Source organism: Neoarius graeffei, chromosome 18 (assembly GCF_027579695.1).
Source record: "Neoarius graeffei isolate fNeoGra1 chromosome 18, fNeoGra1.pri, whole genome shotgun sequence".
NCBI classification, from domain to species: Eukaryota; Metazoa; Chordata; class Actinopteri; order Siluriformes; family Ariidae; genus Neoarius; species Neoarius graeffei.
The window spans coordinates 49,198,877-49,222,009 of record NC_083586.1 but is presented as its reverse complement, the minus strand read 5'-3'; the positions used below and the strand labels follow the sequence as shown (position 1 = coordinate 49,222,009).

At 40.8% G+C, this 23,133-nt stretch overlaps 1 protein-coding gene across 1 annotated transcript in view; it reads left to right on the top strand.

Annotated features, from left to right (window-relative positions):
- rims1b (regulating synaptic membrane exocytosis 1b) overlaps nucleotides 1-23,133 on the top strand; it is a 177,072-nt gene that overhangs the window by 85,770 nt on the left and 68,169 nt on the right. Inside the window, exons 11-15 of the mRNA XM_060898963.1 lie at nucleotides 6,878-7,008; nucleotides 11,908-12,079; nucleotides 12,300-12,453; nucleotides 19,178-19,234; nucleotides 22,616-22,769. Coding sequence (XP_060754946.1) covers nucleotides 6,878-7,008; nucleotides 11,908-12,079; nucleotides 12,300-12,453; nucleotides 19,178-19,234; nucleotides 22,616-22,769 — 668 coding nt within the window. The remainder of the gene's footprint in view (nucleotides 1-6,877; nucleotides 7,009-11,907; nucleotides 12,080-12,299; nucleotides 12,454-19,177; nucleotides 19,235-22,615; nucleotides 22,770-23,133) is intronic.

Here is a 23,133-nt window from a genome sequence, read left to right as displayed (position 1 = left end):
TAAATATCTGCCAAAAAGCTCAAAAAAACTTACAAAACCTTTCATTTGACCTTTCAGAAGGACCAAACAAAAGCTGTGATAATCTCATCTCATCTCATTATCTTTAGCCGCTTTATCCTTCTACAGGGTCACAGGCAAGCTGGAGCCTATCCCAGCTGACTACGGGCGAAAGGCGGGGTACACCCTGGACAAGTCGCCAGGTCATCACAGGGCTGACACATAGACACAGACAACCATTCACACTCACATTCACACCTACGGTCAATTTAGAGTCACCAGTTAACCTAACCTGCATGTCTTTGGACTGTGGGGGAAACCGGAGCACCCGGAGGAAACCCACGCGGACACGGGGAGAACATGCAAACTCCACACAGAAAGGCCCTCGCCGGCCCCGGGGCTCGAACCCAGGACCTTCTTGCTGTGAGGCGACAGCGCTAACCACTACACCACCGTGCCGCCCGCTGTGATAATCAAAAGGTAAATTTTCTTCAAATAAACATCGCTTACTTGATATCGAATCAGTAGCCGTGGCGAACCATGAGGTGAATTTCGTTGCTCTTTTTATCTGCCGATTATCTTCCAATACTACGAAGTTATAACGAGGTTTCTCTTATTTCATTTCTGGTTCTGATTGGTTCCAAAGTTTATCAAGAAGCAGAACGGGTGATGGAACTTGATCAGGATAAGTGCTGATTGGTTACGAAGTTTCGCAATTGTTAGACTCATTCTTACATTCTTACAACACGATGACATTGTGGCTCCGCCACTCGTTCTTGTGTACCTTCGATAACACGAGATCAACTGTACGTATCGCGAGATCACGATTCGCTGTTCTGGTGATTGTAATACTTATGCGTATGCGCACATGCAGTGCGCTATTGTTACACTCATTCTTAAATTCTTACAACACGATGACATCGTGGCTCCGCCTCTATGAAGCAATAGCCACAGTGAGCAAATTTGGGCGAGTGCTTGATATTAGTTTGTCTGATGGAACAGTAACAGTAATAAATGGTATATTTCCATTGACCTATTAGCACTGGCAGTATTCACACTGGAAAGCTCATACATTTTCTTGAACTGTTAAATAGGAACATTATATCAATGAATGTGATGCTGTTTTCAACAACTAGCACACAGTGGGGTGCAAGCAGGTGCTAATTACTCGCTTTGATGGACAACAGAGCGTAATTTTTACGCCAAGCACCATGTCTGTGGTTTATAAGTGCATCGGCTTTCAGACATAAAACAGAATAATAAGAACCATGAGGAATCTGAGCTGTCTGGAGATCGCATTTCTGTAATCCAGTTTTAACATAATTGTTGACACGCAAAACAGTTTTCCATGGCTTACTTATTCACAAAATGGCTGATTTATTTAATCTGAAGGTGCCATGTCAGACACAAAACTTTTAATGTATGAACTACATCTGTAAATGTAAAGCGGACATGTTTTATAATTAAACAGTGTCTTTAAAGCCTTGAAGGTTTTGCTGTTTGGGTTGAGAGAAATATTTGGTTTTGTGAGTTTTGTAAAGGCCCAAACGTATCAGCATTTCAAATGTTATTTTCATTATAATTATTCTCTTCTAATTCTAATTCGGCCTCATTTTCTATCAAATTTGCTTCAGAAATGAAAGGGTTACTTTCCTGAAAACATTAAAATCCAGTTATCCAATGAGATTTTGTTTGTTGTGTCTAGGCTGAGAAGAGTTTAGAGCTGCTCACTCATTGGTTAGGACTTCATTGCCGGGACAGAAGGCCATGGCAGTGTATGTTTATGTAGGAAGTCACAGATGAATTAACCAATCAGATTTTGATCTAGGCGGCATGGTGGTGTAGTGGTTAGCGCTGTCGCCTCACAGCAAGAAGGTCCTGGGTTGGAGCCCCGTGGCCGGCGAGGGCCTTTCTGTGTGGAGTTTGCATGTTCTCCCCGTGTCCGCATGGGTTTCCTCCGGGTGCTCCGGTTTCCCCCACAGTCCAAAGACATGCAGGTTAGGTTAACTGGTGACTCTAAATTGACCGTAGGTGTGAATGTGAGTCTGAATGGTTGTCTGTGTCTATGTGTCAGCCCTGTGATGACCTGGCGACTTGTCCAGGGTGTACCCCGCCTTTCGCCCGTAGTCAGCTGGGATAGGCTCCAGCTTGCCTGCGACCCTGTAGAACAGGATAAAGCTGCTAGAGATAATGAGATGAGATGAGATTTTGATTTATAGTGGGAGGGATCAAAAATGTATCGCCCTCGACCTTCTTGAAGCCCAACGCGAGCTTAACCATGAGTCGTTCATCAGTAGTGTTAGCGAATGCTAATAAATTGGTCACGCCAGTGCTATCGAGAACAAGTAGCACAGGCTAACGGCCAAGAAACTAAGATTTCTGTCTCCAGACTCTTCTTCCACGCAGCATGCTCGCTGCAGTATTTTTCACTCACACTTAAGTATTCATTTCCTACAGTGGTGCTTGAAAGTTTGTGAACCCTTTAGAATTTTCTATGTTTCTGCATAAATATGACCGAAAACATTCATCAGATTTTCACCCAAGTCCTAAAGTAGATAAAGAGAACCCAGTTAAACAAATGAGACAAAAATATTATACTTGGTCATTTATTTATTGAGGAAAAATGATCCAATATTACATATCTGTGAGTGGCAAAAGTATGTGATCCTTTGCTTTCAGTATCTGGTGTGACCCCCTTGTGCAGCAATAACTGCAACTAAACATTTGCAGTAACTGTTGATCAGTCCTGCACACCGGCTTGGAGGAATTTTAGCCCGTTCCTCCGTACAGAACAGCCTCAACTTTGGGATGTTGGTGGGTTTCCTCACATGAACTGCTCGCTTCAGGTCCTTCCACAACATTTCGATTGGATTAAGGTCAGGACTTTGACTTGGCCATTCTAAAACATTCACTTTATTATTATTTATTTATTATTCATGACTTGTGTGCTTAGGGTCGTTGTCTTGCTGCATGACCCACCTTCTCTTGAGATTCAGTTCATGGACAGACATTTTCCTTTAGAATTCGCTGATATAATTCAGAATTCATTGCTTCATCAATGATGGCAAGCCGTCCTGGCCCAGATGCAGCAAAACAGGCCCAAACCATGATACTACCACCACCATGTTTCACAGATGGGATAAGGTTCTTATGCTGGACGGCGTTTTCCTTTCTCCAAACATAACACTTCTCATTTAAACCAAAAAGTTCTATTTTGGTCTCATCCGTCAACAAAACATTTTTCCAATAGCCTTCTGGCTTGTCCACGTGATCTTTAGCAAACTGCAGATGAGCAGCAATGTGGAAATGTGGAATTTGGAGAGCAGTGGCTTTCTCCTTGCAACCCTGCCATGCACACCATTGTGTTGTCTTGATGGTGGACTCATGAACATTAACATTAGCCAATGTGAGAGAGGCCTTCAGTTGCTTAGAAGTTACCCTGGGGTCCTTTGTGACCTCGCTGACAATTACACGCCTTGCTCTTGGAGTGAACTTTGTTGGTCAACCACTCCTGGGGAGGGTAACAATGGTCTTGAATTTCCACCATTTGTACACAATCTGTCTGACTGTGGATTGGTGGAGTCCAAACTCTTTAGAGATGGTTTTGTAACCTTTTCCAGCCTGATGAGCATCAACAATGCTTTTTCTGAGGTCCTCAGAAATCTCCTTTGTTCGTGCCATGATACACTTCCACAAACATGTGTTGTGAAGATCAGACTTTGATAGATCCCTGTTCTTTAAATAAAACAGGGTGCCCACTCACACCTGATTGTCATCCCATTGATTGAAAACACCTGACTCTAATTTCACCTTCAAATGAACTGCTAATCCTAGAGGTTCACATACTTTTGCCACTCACAGATATGTAACATTGGATCATTTTTCCTCAATAAATAAATGACCGAGTATAATATTTTTGTCTCATTTGTTTAACTGGATTCTCTTTATCTACTTTTAGGACTTGTGTGAAAATCTGATGATGTTTTAGGTCATATTTATGCAGAAATATAGAAAATTCTAAAGGGTTCACAAACTTTCAAGCACCACTGTATGTAATTTACTGAACTGCTTTTAAAATCAACATTAACACCTACACACAATGGCACGACCTGGCAGTCTGCTGCTACTGTAATCCCTTGCAAAATCCTTTTGATTTTTTGGTGCCTGGCTAAGTTTTGGCTGAGCTCAAGTCCCAGCTCTAATAGTAAGAGTTTGCCACTGAGGCACCCTATATACAGTATATATTTTTTTCATACAAACTTTGTTCTCATCATCTCATTATCTCTAGCCGCTTTATCCTGTCCTACAGGGTCGCAGGCAAGCTGGAGCCTATCCCAGCTGACTACGGGCGAAAGGCGGGGTACACCCTGGACAAGTCACCAGGTCATCACAGGGCTGACACATAGACACAGACAACCATTCACACTCACATTCACACCTACGGTCAATTTAGAGTCACCAGTTAACCTAACCTGCATGTCTTTGGACTGTGGGGGAAACCGGAGCACCCGGAGGAAACCCACGCGGACACGGGGAGAACATGCAAACTCCGCACAGAATGGCCCTCGCCGGCCACGGGGCTCGAACCCGGACCTTCTTGCTGTGAGGCGACAGCGCTAACCACTACACCACTGTGCCGCCCTAACAAACTTTGTTATAGATTTCTATTTTATGATTTCTACATTATTGAGTCAATACATTACAAAAACATATTAGAGTCCAAACGTTCATTTTCAAGCACAAAATTAAATGTTACAGAAAAAAAGTTTGTATCTGAGCAGCATATTACATAAGAGCGCACTTTTCAGATTAAAAAAGAGAACATAATGAAGGCTGCTGGGTTTCGGTGCAAAATGAAGAAGCAAGTGTGACAGTCAAAGTGTCCAGAAGAACTGTGGCTGGTTCTGTAAGATGCTCAGTAAAACCTACAGCTCATTTCCTTATCAAACTGCACTCACTGTACCTCAGACTACTGTTTTTTTTTTTTTAAAGCAAAGGGCCATCTTGCACCAAATATTGACTTTGTTTCATTTATTATGGCTTACTGATTACTGTTTATAGTATTTTTTTATTGTTGAAACATTTCATTTCATTATTTTTAAGCCATTTTTGGTCAACGGCATTTCTTTACATGTGCCTAAGACTTTTGCACAGGACCATATATTAAGACACTGCCTAAAAGTGGAGCTCCTGATGAGTGTATGAGCAAAATACACTATATTGCCAAAAGTATTTGCTCACCTGCCTTGACTCACATATGAGCTTAAGTGACATCCCATTCCTAATCCATAGGGTTCAATATGACATCAGTCCACCCTTTGCAGCTAGAACAGCTTCAACTCTTCTGGGAAGGCTGTCCACAAGGTTTAGGAGTGTGTTTATGGGAATTTTTGACCATTCTTCCAGAAGCGCATTTGTGAGGTCACACACTGATGTTGGACGAGAAGGCCTGGCTCTCAGTCTCCGCTCTAATTCATCCCAAAGGTGTTCTATCGGGTTGAGGTCAGGACTCTGTGCAGGCCAGTCAAGTTCATCCACACCAGACTCTGTCATCCATGTCTTTATGGACCTTGCTTTGTGCACTGGTGCACAGTCATGTTGGAAGAGGAAGGGGCCAGCTCCAAACTGTAAAAACAGTCTGCATGCCTAGGTGCTTGATTTTATACACCTGTGGCCATGGAAGTGATTGGAACACCTGATTCCGATAATTTGGATGGGTGAGCAAATACTTTTGGCAATATAGTGTATTTGCAAGGGCACAAAACCAACCTGAATAGAATAATAATATTATAGCATATGAACCATTGAATTGTGTCATGTCTTGTATTTCATGTCAATAAATTGCTGCATTGTCCTGTGACGGTGTTTTCAGTAAAACACTTCCTGCACTTACATCCGTTTTTCGCCCTTATGTGGCAGAAACTGTCAACTGTCCAGCAAGCTAATAGACTAATAAAACTATTTTAACTAGTTCTTTATGAAACTGTCATGAATATTTTCTGAAAAATGTGTCAGTAAATAATCCCACATCCTTTTTTAAAAAGCGAATTAAAAATAGGCGCTGGATAAAAACCCTTCCATCCATCCATCCATCCATCCATCCATTATCTGTAACCGCTTTATCCTGTTCTACAGGGTTGCGGGCAAGCTGGAGCCTATCCCAGCTGACTATGAGCGAGAGGCGGGGTACACCCTGGACAAGTCGCCAGATCATCGCAGGGCTGACACGTAGAGACAAACAACCATTCACACCTATGGTCAATTTAGAGTCACCAGTTAACCTAACCTGCATGTCTTTGGACTGTGGGGGAAACCGGAGCACCCGGAGGAAACCCATGCGGACACGGGGAGAACATGCAAACTCCGCACAGAAAGGCCCTCGTCGACCGCTGGGCTCGAACCCAGAACCTTTTTGCTGTGAGGCGCCAGTGCTAACCACTACACCACTGTGCCATCTTAGATAAAAACCCATCTATCTTATGTAAATAAAGATACAAATTGTGTTGTCCCATGGTCAAGTGTTTATGAGATACGTTGCCTTGCACTTACAATCAGGTTTCCTGTGGTCGTACACGTTCATTGTGCATACTTACGGACGTCATATGGTCGCAAAAGCCATCAAAAATCAGTTTGATGCATTTCTTTTAAGCATGGGGCTCCACTCTGTTATTATTATTATTATTATTATTATTATTATTATTATTATTATTATTAAAAATAAAATAAAAATGAAATCTGTTTTGTTATTTTCTCATTTTAATTTCAAACTGAAAAAGAATTAATGCAGCGGACGTGGACTGCACTGCTTGGTCTCATTATTAATAACAAACTATTGCTCTTGTTTATGCCTTAATATGGACTGTGTGTGTTTTTCAACAAGGTGAAATTGTGGTACGACAAAGTGGGCCATCAGCTTATCGTCAACGTATTACAAGCCATAGACCTGCCTTCTCGTCCAGACGGCCGACCACGCAACCCTTACGTCAAAATGTACTTCCTTCCTGATCGGAGGTGAGCATTGCTGAGTGATTAATGTACTTACAGCCACGTTAAAGAGACCCAAAGGTCCTTTTCTCAATGATATTGAGTTGTGAAATCAAAGCTGATCAGATTCGATGATAATCTTCCAGAGACTTCCCTCTGCCTTTAAACAACCTGTAGGTAGAAATTTTAAGCTATGTAGTAGTAGTAGTCTGTAAACTTGAACATAGTGGCCAGTTACATCGAGGCTATGATAGAGCTTATGCTCTTCTGGTGCAACCAGCTGCAGTTCTGTAGCCGTAATGACTATTAAAGTAAAACTGCGTACACTTTCCCATGTTAAAATACATTTTAAAGAGATTCAAATATTTCTGTGTACCTTTTGAGGGGTACCATCCCAGTGTAAGAAACTTTTCTGACGAACAAACTCTCAGCAATCTTTCATAACCTCTCTATTTACTCTATACACAGAAGTGGCCCGTTCTGTAATTGCGGGTACATTTCAAGTGTCGACTCCGTTAGCCACCGTCAACTCTGTTATCGTTAAACTGGGCAATCCATTAACAGAATTGGTGGTAACAGAGTTGACATGTTGCCCTGTTTTGCGTCTTAACTCCGCGCGCTAACCTCAAACTAGCTATCGCGTGGCATGTGTAAAAACAGAATTTTATGTATTTTAGTCACATTGTTGTTTAAAAAAATGAGTGAGAGAATATCGCAGTAACAGAGTTGACGAATAATTAATCTACTCTTGGTGTATCCTCAACATTTTGTTCAAATTAATGAGAGAAGAAACATAATATATCTCGCTGGCTTTCTGGCGTTTCCCGCCAGAAGAAGTGACGTCACTTGGTGCAAGTGTCATGCGTATTATTAAAGCTAGACCGCCTTTCAGATTTTTCAAGTGTAGGTCATAAAAAGAATTTTCCCCGACACCCAATTATTTTTGTTTAGTGGACCAAAAGCTACTGAATTCGAATCACAGACTTCCAATTTTATTTGTTTTTTTAAATGGAACAATTAATGAATTTAAGGCCACGTGGCCCTAAATTCGCTATTTTTTCCTGCTTCACCATGACGCAATACAAGATACTACGTCAATGCATCATGTGGTGGGCTTTACCCATTCGCACAAAGCATTGTGGGATACAAATTTGAAACAGGAGAGAAAAATGGAGGATGTGAGTGTGCGAATGAACCGTGAAAGACCGACTACAGTAACGGAAAGAAAGCGAGAAGAAAAGAGGTTATGTTATATACGAAGGAAAGGAAACGCAGGACCAAACTAATAAATATCGGCGGTCAGTGAGCACCTCGGTGTGATCAGCTGTTCGTTTAGCGACAGAATGATGGAACTGTCAGTGCACAGTCAAAGGTAAACCTGTAGATGGCAGTAATGCAACACTGTGGATGCCAGCTGCCGTAAAACCCAAAAGGAGAAGAAGAAGGTAAACCTGTGCATGCGCACACAAACTTCCTCTGTCTGCTTGACTGCACGAAGCGAGCAATTTCATGTACAGTGCTCAGCGTAAATGAGTCCACCCCCTTTGAAAAGTAACATTTTAAACACTATCTCAATGAACACAAACAATTTCCAAAATGTTGACAAGACAAAATTTGATATAACATCTGTTTAACTTATAACGTGAAAGTAAGGTTAATAATATAAACTTAGATTACACATTTTTCAGTTTTACTCAAATTAGGGTGGTGCAAAAATGAGTACACCCCACAACAAAAACTACTACATCTAGTACTTTGTCTGGCCTCCATGATTTTTAATGACAGCACCAAGTCTTCTAGGCATGGAATGAACAAGTTGGCGACATTTTGCAACATCAATCTTTTTCCATTCTTCAACAACGACCTCTTTTAGTGACTGGATGCTGGATGGAGAGTGATGCTCAACTTGTCTCTTCAGAATTCCCCAAAGAAAATAATTTCTTTACACCACAAAGGTGAAGGCTACAAGAAGATCAGCAAAGCTTTACTTATCAGTCAGAATACTGTAGCAAAAGTGGTACAAAAATTTAAGAAAGATGGAACTGCAACCATCTCACAGAGACGTCCAGGTCGTCCACGGAAGTTAAGACCTTGACAGGAGCGTCTTCTGATGAGAAGGGTTGAAGAAAATCAGCATGCAAGTTCACTGCAGCTATCTAAAGAAGTAGAAAGCTAAACTGGGGTGACTATTTGCCGTGACACAATACGGTGTACACTGCAGAGGAATGGCATGCATGGATGCCGTCCACAAAAGAAGCCTCTCCTAAAGCCCAGGCACAAAAAAGCCCGCCTAGAGTTTGTCAGGGTCCATGCTGACAAAGATGAAGACTACTGGGACTCTATACTCTGGAGTGATGAGACCAAGATAAATGTTTTTGGAACTGACGGCTTCAAAACTGTATGGCGTCGCAAAGGTGAGGAATACAAAGAAAAATGCCTGGTGCCTACAGTGAAACATGGTGGTGGCAGTGTCCTTATGTGGGGCTGCATGAGTGCTGCTGGTGTCGGGGAGCTGCATTTCACTGACGGCATCATGAATTCACAGATGTATTGCTCTATACTGAAAGGGAAGATGCTACCATCACTCCGTGCCCTTGGTCGTCGTGCACTTTTCCAACATGACTAAACACACATCTAAGGCCACTGTTGGATTTCTGAAGAAGAACAGGGTGAAAGTGATTCAGTGGCCGAGTACGTCTCCTGATCTGAACCCAATCGAACACCTATGGGGAATTCTGAAGAGACAAGTTGAGCATCACTCTCCATCCAGCATCCAGTCACTAAAAGAGGTCATTGTTGAAGAATGGAAAAAGATTGATGTTGCAAAATGTCGCCAACTTGTTCATTCCATGCCTAGAAGACTTGGTGCTGTCATTAAAAATCATGGAGGCCATACAAAGTACTAGATGTAGTAGTTTTTGTTGTGGGGTGTACTCATTTTTGCACCACCCTAATTTGAGTAAAACTGAAAAATGTGTAATCTAAGTTTATATTATTAACCTTACTTTCACGTTATAAGTTAAACAGATGTTATATTAAACTTTGTCTTGTCAACATTTTGGAAATTGTTTGTGTTCATTGAGATATTGTTTAAAATGTTACTTTTCAAAGGGGGTGCACTCATTTACTCTCAGCATTGTACATTATTTGCTCGGGAATCCCCTGAAATTAAATACCTTCCCAACCACAGAATGGCCTGTTTTTTTGAGATATTGCAGAAATAAACATATATCACAATGACCAAATTTCAGAGGGCAATAAATTTCACAGATTTTATTAAATCGAAAGGCCGTCTAGCTTTAAAAGTCTTTGTGGATTTTATTCAGTTTTATAACAGAGTTGACAAGAACATTGGGATGGATAATTTTTTTTTTAATCGAAATTTTACATAATACAGAAAATAGACTTTCTATGCAGTTGATTTTGTAACAGTTAATAAAATAAGCACCCCAAAAAACAGATCGTCAGACTGAATCACTTCATGTTTATTCGAGTTGAATGGATGAATCAGGAGTCGAAGACAGACAGTAATGTTGGGGAAGGGGTGGGAGTCATTTAGGCCCTGTCCACACGGCAACGGATTCAGGTGACTCCGATACAATTGCTTATCGTTTAGGCCTGGCGTCCACACGGCACCGGCGTTTTGGGTGCCCAAAACCCAATCTTTTTGAGAACGGGTTCCAGAGTGGAAAGATCTGGCAACGTTGCCGTTGCGAAGTCGTCTGGATGAGTAGAACGGATTTGTTTACGATGACGTCACAACCACATGACTGAGTGCTTCACGCCGGGTAGAAGTGTAATGAACTCGATGCGAGTTGTCAACAAATCCTATAACTTGGTTCATGAAACGCGCTTACAAAATATTTTCACTGTGAATATTTATTGTGTAATGGTGCAAAGTGAGAGAGAGAGAGAGACTCTGCCCTTAGGGCAGAGTCAATCCCGCCAGCAAAAATAGGGAAAAAAGGAGCGATCTCACCTCTTCAGATGTTGATTTAAGTCCTACAATACATTCCTCAAAAAGGGCGTAGAAGAGCAAATTAATCCATCAACGTGTAGCATTCAGTTTATTCTGGACCATTAAAGACACCGCCTTCCGTGTAGAATCATACGTCATCCTCGCCGCCATATTGGATAGGTCAAAGCGGAGAATAAAGATTCATGTGCTGCGTTTAACTGTACCAACAGGTTTACCGTCCAAACGAGATCACATGGGATTACCTTTCACAGGTGAGAAACAACAAATTAATCCATCAACGTGTAGCATTCAATTTATTCCGGACCATTAAAGACGCCGCCTTCCGCGTAGAATCATACGTCATCCTCACCGCCATATTGGATAGGTCAAAGCGGAGAATAAAGATTAGCTGCGTTTAACTGTACCAACAGGTTTGCCGTCCAAACGAGATCACATGGGATTACCTTTCACAGGTGAGACTGGAAAAATACTTTTCATTGTATTTGGTCATTATAATGTAATTTTACGAACAGATTTTCCTGACTTTGTGGCTAATATGAAGTCTCGCGCATAATTGTTTACGCGCATGCGTCCTTACTTCTTCTATTGTTCTGGTGTCTCCGAAAGGACCGTCTTACAGCGCCCCTAGAGGTGTGGCATGTGTATTGCATTGTTTTCAGCAAGCGTTGCGTTGCCATATGGACCTGATATTTTACTGATCGTTGCCCATTTGGACGCGATATTTTTTTAAATAACATCTCGTTGCCGTTGTCGTGTGGATGTAGCCTTAGTGAATGTTTTATGGATAAATTGGGTCTAAAATGTACATCAAGCATCGCTATTGGTGAAAGTTTGTCATAATTTGCATTATTATAAAAGATTTATTTTGTGGAAAATAACAAAAGGTTTACCTCAGAGACACCAAATGTACCCTGAATTCTAGAATGACCCATTGTGATCTCTTTTAGTGACAAGAGCAAGAGGAGGACGAAGACGGTGAAGAAGAGCTTGGAACCAAGGTGGAACCAGACATTCCTTTATTCACATGTTCACCGTAGGGACTTCAGAGAGCGCATGCTGGAGATCACTGTATGGGACCAGCCGAGAGCGCAGGAGGAGGAGAGCGAGTTCCTTGGAGAGGTGTGTTTACATGACCATGAGAAATCCACGTCGTTTATAATTACACACCATCTGAGATTAGTTTTCTATATAGGGTAATAATAATTAGTCAGGCTGTTGTAGTCTAGTCAGATAATACAGTCCAATTTTTTAAAATTCTTTTTTAATTGTTCTGATTCAATATATTTACTTTAAGATCGTTTAGAGTAGTAATGGACTCTCGTTCATCTTTTTGGTCCAGATCCTGATCGAGCTCGAAACGGCTCTGTTGGACGATCAGCCGCACTGGTACAAGCTGCAGACCCATGATGTGTCGTCTCTCCCTCTACCCCAACCCTCCCCGTACCTCCCCCGCAGACACATCCACACCGACAGCCCCAGCAAGAAGCTGCAGAGTGAGTGTCCTGTCTGTGTTTGTTTCTTAATCTATGAAAGGAAAAAAAATCAAGCAAAATTGTTTTCACAGTATAATAAGGGACTTCTATCCTAAATATGAACTGAACTCTGGCTCATGCATACATGTATAACATTGCAAAGAGATGTGAAAACAAGTTTTCCCAAAGTATTATATTATCTGGACACGAAAGTTTTACAGGGAAATATGCCAGTCGTATTTTTCATACGAGTTACATCCGGGACATGGAGAACCAAAACCATGACATAAATCTCTATGTGCCACTCCTGAGGAAATCAGTTAATTGTTTTGATAAATTTGGGGACTTTTTCTTTGTGAATGTGTCGATATAATAAAAAGAAAATCACATGTTGGCTTGAAGATATGTAGTTTATCTTCTTGCGTTGAAAAAATTGCATTTTTCATACGATATACATCGCGGATCTTAGTGACATATTTCAATAATATTGGCTGGCGTTGAGTGGTCTATCAGATATATTCCATTCAGCTAGCATGATATTAAACGAGTCAAAGACGAGTAGCTGAATTGAATATATCTGATATACCATGAAAAAAAGCCAGCCAATATTATTATTATTATTATTGTTATTGGTGGCACGGTGGTGTAGTGGTTAGCGCTGTCGCCTCACAGCAAGAAGGTCCTGGGTTCGAGCCCCGTGGCCGGCGAGGGCCTTTCTGTGTGGAGTTTGCATGTTCTCCCCGTGTCCGCGTGGGTTTCCTCCGGGTGCTCCGGTTTCCCCCACAGTCCAAAGACATGCAGGTTAGGTTAACTGGTGACTCTAAATTGACCGTAGGTGTGAATGTGAGTGTGAATGGTTGTCTGTGTCTATGTGTCAGCCCTGTGATGACCTGGCGACTTGTCCAGGGTGTACCCCACCTTTCGCCCGTAGTCAGCTGGGATAGGCTCCAGCTTGCCTGCGACCCTGTAGAAGGATAAAGCGGCTACAGATAATGAGATGAGATGAGATTATTGTTATTATTATTATACATACACGCTCTCTTCATATCAGCATTCTCAAAGGCCTACACTAGCTTACACGCAACTCAATGCTGTTAGTGCAGCAGTCCAGTCACCTTCCAGCTGGTGTAGCATTCATCAGTAGTGTTAGCGAAGGCCAACACTAGTGCAGTCAAGCCAGTGCAATCGAGAGCTCCTTGCACAGGCTAACGACCGAGAAAGTAAGATTTCTGTCTCCAGACTCTTCTTCCACGCACGCTCGCTACAGTATTTTTCATTCAGACTTAAAGGAACAGTCCACCGTACTTCCATAATGAAATATGCTCTTATCTGAATTGAGACGAGCTGCTCCGTACCTCTCTGAGCTTTGCGCGACCTCCCAGTCAGTCAGACACAGTCAGACGCGCTGTCACTCCTGTTACCAATGTAGCTAGGCTCAGTATGGCCAATGGTATTTTTTGGGGCTGTAGTTAGATGCGACCAAACTCTTCCGCGTTTTTCCTGTTTAAAGTCCGCACTATAATGACAGGCGTACTAACACCTTCTGCGCACTTCGGCAGCGCATTGATATCTGAGCTCCGTATCAATGCGCTGCCGAAGCGCGCAGAAGGTGTTAGTACGCCTGTCATTATAGTGCGGACTTTCCATAGCATAGAAAATCGCTACGTTTCAATGTGTAACTGAACTTGTTTCATATCACTGGTCATATAAACCTATGTAAACAGGAAAAACGCGGAAGAGTTTGGTCGCATCTAACTACAGCCCCAAAAAATACCATTGGCCATACTGAGCCTAGCTACATTGCTAACAGGAGTGACAGCGCGTCTGACTGCGTCTGACTGACTGGGAGGTCGCGCAAAGCTCGGAGAGGTACGGAGCAGCTCGTCTCAATTCAGATAAGAGCATATTTCATTATGGAAGTATGGTGGACTGTTCCTTTAAGTATTCATTTCCTTACGTAATTTACTTAATTATTTTTAAAATCAACATTGACAGCTACACACAACGGAGCAACCTGGCAGCCAAAATTGTCTCAAACTCTTTCGCTTTTAGCAAAGCAAACCTGGTGGCCATGTTTGTTTACAAATTCTCCCAGTCGCTCACTAGCATGGAAGTTTTACATCTCCGATGTGTGGCGTCATTTTATCTTGACAACCATGCAATATCGTAAACCATATTCAACACTCATTGTCCATTGGGTAGAGTGACATACAGTAACACACATAGGATAAGCGATATGCTAACAATATTGCATGCTATCAAACCAAATGAATGAAACCTGCTAGAAGGGAATAGAACACATTTTTCTTCTATTGAAAAAGTGTCCTGTATGTATAATAATTCCTGATATTTCACACCGATGATGTCACTCCCATCATGATGTTTTCCCACTGACTGGATGTGCGTTGTCAAAATGGCGAACCGGTCCAAAATTAAAATTCTTTTGAGTAACTTGCGTATTTTTTTGTGGATGTGTCCATATAATATAAAGAACATTACACAACGATCTTCTCATTCACTTTGCTCACTCGTGATATATACATTCACAACTCGAAGGTAAATTTCATATCTTCACACACCTGTGTAATATCCTCTATATATTGTAGCTATGCAGTACTTATAATTCTGTATAACGTGCTCTCAAAACTTTGTAAGCATTTTTACTAGTCTATTATTATGCCTTTTATAAATATTTATATCATTTCTTAATATTTTTAACAGGATTTTATAACACATTGATGTTGAATTTTCAATTCAGACCAGAAGGTGTTGATTAATTTCCCATAACAGCAGCTCTGACAGTAGGCTGGCTGCACAGGTTTATCATACGTCATCTTCAAATATTAAGAAATATTAAAGAAATTGCTGCATTATTACCTTCTATTGAGTGTAAACATGTTACTGCAGTGACATTTGTTCAGATCAACTTACTGTATATCAAGTTAAACAGATCTACTGTTAATTCGCCCTGTCATCAGGAGATCACGTGTTTGATTCCCAGTGATGCCAGGAGCTGTGCCCACTCTCTCTCCTGTCAATCACTATCCAATCACAGGTATCTGTGAGCTCATGTATGTTGAAGAGGGCATATAGCACTTTCCTCCAAGTGTGTTAAAGGAGAACTGAAGTCATTTTTAAACTTGCTTTATTTCTTAATTAACGTGTTATTCAATTACGTTTTCGGTTTTAGTAACCTTATATCGTGACTTGTATTGGCAACTAATTGCAATTAAATATTATACTTATCGGCCTATTCGGTTTGTAGCCATGTTGAATTTAGTTCATTTGGTCCACGGCAGGCGTCGCTTATCCGTGCGATCTTCACGAGACTTGTGCGAGACTTCGAAACGTGAAGTGTCAGCCAGGTGTCAGTGCTGCCATTTTGAAAATTGTTTTCCAAACAAAGTATTGCACAAAAATGAGTTTAAATGACGATTACTGCCTACTTTTTTCAAACTTTCCTGAGTGCTATCAAAACAAACAAAACTTCCGTCTTGATTACGTCAGCATTCGAAAGAGGGTGTGTGTCTTTTGACAACGTTGGTAGATGTTGGTTACTTTGATTTCCGCTGTACGTTTTACTTCCGTCCTATGATGTTTCGCACAGGTCTCAACGAATCTTGTTTACGGCCATTGCTTTGACATATGGACTGATATATTACGGAGCATATTTCAAACACTCATAACTTGCTGTAGCAGTGACAAAATAGCGATCAAAAATGCATTCCTGTATTTAATAAAATTAGATAAATAGAATTTTGATTAAAAAAATTTGCCTTTAGTTCTCCTTTAAACTGCCCTATGATGCAGCCTGAGCAGCAGTAATACGTGTCTCAAATGGGTTCACGTGTCTCAGAGGAAGCACGTGCTAACCTGTATCCTCTAGTGGTTGTTATATGCTAAGGGAAAAACTCCTGGTTAGTGGACGTGAATTGCCAGGGGAGAAAAATGTAGGACAACAACAACAGAAAAACCACACCAGTTTATTTAAGACAGCCATTTTGTAGCTCATATCTTAGTGGCCATATTAACAAGTACTTACCATTTAGGTGACAGTTACTGACTGTAGCTTATGTGTTGCTATGACAATTTATCAGCCATGCTCGAATCCATCAATCAATGGGGACCGCCATTGATCAGATAATACCGACTTTAAGTCATGACAGATACGGCAACCAAGTTCAAGCAATAGTCATGGAAACCAAAGTCACTCAGCAACAACTCTGCAGATCAAAGTGTTAGACAGTCGAAGAAAAAGTCACTTATAAACGCAAGAAAGCAAAAGCAGAACCACATGACCGTAGCCATATGTCATCTGTATTTTTTGAGCAGTGGATCACAGCAATAGATGGGCTTCAGTCAGTAATTCTTTATCTGTAAAGTGACATACAGTACTGTGCAAAAGTCTTTAGCACCTTATGTTTTTTTTCATACAAACTTTGTTAGGGGCGGCACGGTGGTGTAGTGGTTAGCGCTGTCGCCTCACAGCAAGAAGGTCCGGGTTCGAGCCCCGTGGCCGGCGAGGGCCTTTCTGTGCAGAGTTTGCATGTTCTCCCTGTGTCCGTGTGGGTTTCCTCCGGGTGCTCCGGTTTCCCCCACAGTCCAAAGACATGCAGGTTAGGTTAACTGGTGACTCTAAATTGACCGTAGGTGTGAATGTGAGTGTGAATGGTTGTCTGTGTCTATGTGTCAGCCCTGTGATGACCTGGTGACTTGTCCAGGGTGTACCCCGCCTTTCGCCCGTAGTCAGCTGGGATAGGCTCCAGCTTGCCTGCGACCCTGTAGAACAGGATAAAGCGGCTAGAGATAATGAGATGAGACAAACTTTGTTATAGATTTCTATTTTATGACTTCTACATTATCGAGTCCAAACCTTACAAAAACATTTTAGAGTTCCAGACATTCAGGGGGGTGTTTGGTTTTTTTTTTCCAGCACAAAGTTAAATGTTACAGAAAAATTTGTTTGAGCAGCATATTCCATAAGAGAGCACTTTTCAGATTAAAAAAGAGAACATAATGAAGGCTACCGGGTTTTGGTGCAAAATTAAGAAGCGAGTGTGACAGTCAAAGTGTCCAGAAGAACTGTGGCTGGCTCTGCAAGATGCTCAGTAAGGGTCCGGTCCCACAACACCGATAACTATGACTATAGTATACCTATATCTGAATCTGTTTCAGTCTGGAGCAGAAAAACCACAACTATAATCCCGGCTATAATATTGCTTGGTCCTGACACTCAGGGAAATAAATGCATGCGACTTTGGAATAGTCATGGAAGTTTTTTTCCAAGTAGTAGCACATTATTCTGGGTTAAACTTACAGCTTGGACTCCAAAACAACCCATGCACACACTCCTGTGGTTAATATAACATGGATAGGTCACAGATTACGGAAATATAATCAAAAAGGATACAAAATACGGAGTGGTTACGGATTTTAATACGGATGCTAATAATTTATGGATTGATCACGGACATTTCAGTATATTACAGATTGGTTACCGATTTCATATGGATGATGCATCATGGGTAAAAAATTAAAAAGTCTGAAACAATTAAATGCTTGGACTGCTGAAGTTCATAATTAAAATACCTTACCTGCATTTATATGTTTACTTTATTAACTTACGATTGATATTTCATGGAAAATCACATATCTGTGAAGGAAATATCCATACTTTTACTTTTTATTTTTTATTTTCCGTGATTTCATGATGCAACAAGATTAAAAAAAAAAATGTCCGGGGAAAAATAACACGTGCTCAGATAACGTCACACGTAAAAACAATTACCTGATTGGTCAGATGCTTTATCGGATCAGGTCCAAGCCTGGAAAAATCGCTCCAGAAGCAATCACTGATAAGGGACCGATTTATTTATAGTTATCATTATAGGTGGAGTTATAATTATAGTTATCGGTATTGTGGGACCTAAAAGCTACAGCTCATTTCCTTATAAAACTGCACTCATTGTACCTAAGACTACTATTATTATTATTATTATTTTTTAAACCCAAGGGTCGTCTCATCTCATCTCATTATCTCTAGCCGCTTTATCCTGTTCTACAGGGTCGCAGGCAAGCTGGAGCCTATCCCAGCTGACTACGGGTGAAAGGCGGGGTACACCCTGGACAAGTCGCCAGGTCATCACAGGGCCGACACATAGACACAGACAACCATTCACACTCACATTCACACCTACGCTCAATTTAGAGTCACCAGTTAACCTAACCTGCATGTCTTTGGACTGTGGGGGAAACCGGAGCACCCGGAGGAAACCCACGCGGACACGGGGAGAACATGCAAACTCCACACAGAAAGGCCCTCGCCGGCCACGGGGCTCGAACCCGGACCTTCTTGCTGTGAGGCGACAGCGCTAACCACTTCACCACCGTGCCTCCCCTCAAGGGTCGTCTTACACCAAATATTGACTTTGTTTCATTTATTACGGCTTGCTGATTACTGTTTATAGTATTTTTTTTTTTAACGTTGAAATATTTCATTTCATTATTTTTAAGCCATTTTTGGTGTACAGCATTTCTTTACATGTGCCTAAGACTTTTGCACAGGACCGTACATTCTAGATTTACCTGATGAAAGTTTGGTGTCGATCTAAGTTTGGTGTACGTAATAAACTGTCTTGAGTGGAATGATCTGTGTCACACGTGCAGTCTCCAGGCTGCACATAATGTCCTGAGTGATGTCATATTTTGTAGTTGTTCAACCATATGTTGTGTGTGTATGTCTCAGGATCTCATCGCATCATTGAGACTGATTATGATGATGCTATTACGGTAGTGTCTTCAGGTGGGTGGGGCGGCGCATGGTGACCGTAATCACGCCGTAGCTGTCCACCACAGGATGAGAGAGAGAAAAAAATAAAGACCTTTCCTGCTTCAAGGCTATCAGATCCATTCCAGAAAGTTGATTTTTTTTTCCTGGAATACCAACCTGATATGCAAGTACTGTCTTTGAAAAGAACTGAAAACTGAAATTACTCAATTGATTAATTTGTATGAACCAAAATACTGCATAATTGTATGAGTGTGTCAGTTATATCCTCCAACTTATAGTTCGAGATGCGGCTTTAGTACGATTCCAAATGATTGATTAGTTTGTTGGATATTTATTCTTTATTCGGCAGGAGGTCAATCTTTCTCCCCCTGTGCTGGACTTTTGTAGCAATGAAGCTGAATCACAGAGAAAACACTCACAAACTGCATGAAACCCTTACGAAAAAGAAGTTTATTCAAGTGTGCTTCCAGTATACTTCTTTTAAACTAAAATAAGAGAGTACGCTTTCAGTTTACTTTTTATTTACTTATCAGATGTATACATAATAAAGCTATACATAAGTATACTTGGCTTATACTGAAAAAGTATATAGAAAAGTCTGAGTATATTAAGCTTATACTTAAATTTTTGACCAAGATATACTTAACAAAAGTCAAATAAAGTATTAAAATATCTGTGCCTTATGTTTAAGTGTAAATGCCCTGTAGTTGTGCTTATCCTTTTGATAGTAGCCTATAAAATACTTCTTTTTCACACATATTGGCTTCTTTGTGATATACGGCAGCACGTTTGAACAAAAAACTTAAGTTGTCTACTGGTAGTGTGCATGAGGTAAGGGTTAGGGCTAGAAAACTAACAGTATACCTCGAAGGGTAATTGCAGTATACTTCAAAATTAAAAAGTGGACTAGATGTACAGTGGTGCTTGAACGTTTGTGAACCCTTGAGAATTTTCTATATTTCTGCATAAATATGACCTAAAACATCATCAGATTTTCACACAAGTCCTAAAAGTAGATAAAGAGAACCCAGTTAAACAAATGAGACAAAAATATTAGACTTGGTCATCCAATATTACATATCTGTGAGTGGCAAAAGTATGTGAACCTCTAGGATGAGCAGTTCATTTGAAGGTGAAATTAGAGTCAGGTGTTTTCAATCAATGGGATGACAATCAGGTGTGAGTGGGCACCCTGTTTTTTTTTAAAGAACAGGGATCTATCAAAGTCTGATCTTCACAACACATGTTTGTGGAAGTGTATCATGGCACGAACGAAGGAGATTTCTGAGGACCTCAGAAAAAGCGTTGTTGATGCTCATCAGGCTGGAAAAGGTTACAAAGCCATCTCTAAAGAGTTTGGACTCCACCAATCCACAGTCAGACAGATTGTGTACAAATGGAGGAAATTCAAGACCATTGTTACCCTCCCCAGGAGTGGTCGACCAGCAAAGATCACTCCAAGAGCAAGGTGTGTAATAGTCGGCGAGGTCACAAAGGACCCCAGGGTAACTTCTAAGCAACTGAAGGCCTCTCTCACATTGGCTAATGTTAATGTTCATGAGTCCACCATCAGGAGAACACTGAACAGCAATGGTGTGCATGGCAGGGTTGCAAGGAGAAAGCCACTGCTCTCCAAAAAAACATTGCTGCTCATCTGCAGTTTGCTAAAGATCACGTGGACAAGCCAGAAGGCTATTGGAAAAATGTTTTGTTGACGGATGAGACCAAAATAGAACTTTTTGGTTTAAATGAGAAGCGTTATGTTTGGAGAAAGGAAAACGCTGCATTCCAGCATAAGAACCTTATCCCATCTGTGAAACATTGTGGTGGTAGTATCATGGTTTGGGCCTGTTTTGCTGCATCTGAGCCAGGACGGCTTGCCATCATTAATGGAACAATGAATTCTGAATTATACCAGCGAATTCTAAAGGAAAATGTCAGGACATCTGTCCATGAACTGAATCTCAAGAGAAGGTGGGTCATGCAGCAAGACAACGACCCTAAGCACACAAGTCGTTCTACCAAAGAATGGTTAAAGAAGAATAAAGTTAATGTTTTGGAATGGCCAAGTCAAAGTCCTGACCTTAATCCAATCGAAATGTTGTGGAAGGACCTGAAGCGAGCAGTTCATGTGAGGAAACCCACCAACATCCCAGAGTTGAAGTTGTTCTGTACAGAGGAACGGGCTAAAATTCCTCCAAGTCGGTGTGCAGGACTGATCAACAGTTACCGGAAACATTTAGTTGCAGTTATTGCTGCACAAGGGGGTCACACCAGATACTGAAAGCAAAGGTTCACATACTTTTGCCACTCACAGATATGTAATATAGGATCATTTTCCTCAATAAATAAATGACCAAGTATAATATTTTTTGTCTCATTTGTTTAATTGGGTTCTCTTTATCTACTTGTAGGACTTGTGTGAAAATCTGATGATGTTTTAGGTCATATTTTTGCAGAAAGATAGAAAATTCTAAAGGGTTCACAAACTTTCAAGCACCACTGTATATAACCAGTAACTAATAGTATATTTCTAATATGCTATAGAGTATACTTTTATAAACTAAAGAGTGGATTACAAGTATAGAACTAGTAAACTATTAGTATATAAGTTTACTTGTGGTATACTTGCAGTACAAAATAAAAAATACTAGTTGTATACTCAGAGTTTACTTCCCTTAGACTTAAAGTATACTTTTTATAAACTAAAAGTGGGCCAATTTAGTCCCAAGAAGTATTACTGTAGATTAGTTTAATTACAAGTATACTGTAAGTACATTGATATCAGTATACTTGGTACACAAAAGTATACTTAAGGAAATATACTTTAACTTAAGTATGCTTCGTAAAATGAACTTGAAGTATACTTCTTTTTGATAAGGGAAACTAGGAATGGCGCATCGTAGTACCACTTATAACACCTTCATAAGGCCTAGAAGTGTTATAAAGCTGGCAGAAATCTTGTTCTTAAGCAGAAATGACAGATTGTGGCAGCTTAATACACTCCGATACAGGCCTTATGACAATATGCTAATTTTGTGTTCATTTCCTTTCTGTTTGTTGCATGCTTACAGTAGAGTTTGCTGTCGATTTTAGCTTGATGCTTATGATTCTGTTTTAGTTCTATAATCTCGTGAAGCTGAAGGATTTTTTCTTAAGGGTTAAGATAAGTGCTGGGATTGGAAATCAATTTATTAGCCAAGTACAATATCACTACAAGGAATTAGGAGCTTCTTTTTGCTTCTTGTTGTAGAGTTCAGCAGTTGTGCTGGTAGTTCGGCACAATCCTCTCGCATGGTAGTGTTAGTCCGATCTTTTTAACTGATAGCTGGAGATTTATCGATATAGAGTGATGAACTGTGTGTGTGTGTGTATGTGTGTGATATATACCAGCAGCAGAGAGGAACTCCAGAGAGAGGGAAAGGTGCAGCACACTGACGGTTCCCGAGAGGCAGGCAGCCATTCAGCATCGCTCTCGCTCTGTCTCCCCACACCGAGAGGACCAGAGTAGAGGACGTTCACGCCACACACATGTCCCCATGCAGAGGTGAACCTTTAACACGCACACACTCCACTCATATATCTAGTCTATACACACATGCATAAGCTATTTAGAATTGAATTACGTGCACATAGTGAGGAGTTAATACAGAAATGGTAAAGTTCCTTTTACAGAAGCGCATATCACAATAATGGAAATATTCACATTAGTTTGTTTATTTCACAACTCAAAATAGTAAAGTTAGTGTGATATAATTAACAGTTATTCCACTCAATCCCGTCATACATGAGCTGCACCTCTTCGGCTATCAGCTCATGTACGACGAGATTGAGTGGAATAACTGTTTTATTCTATCCACATTCACTGGATTTTGACAAACGGAGCATTTTTATTTTTTGCAAATTTGATA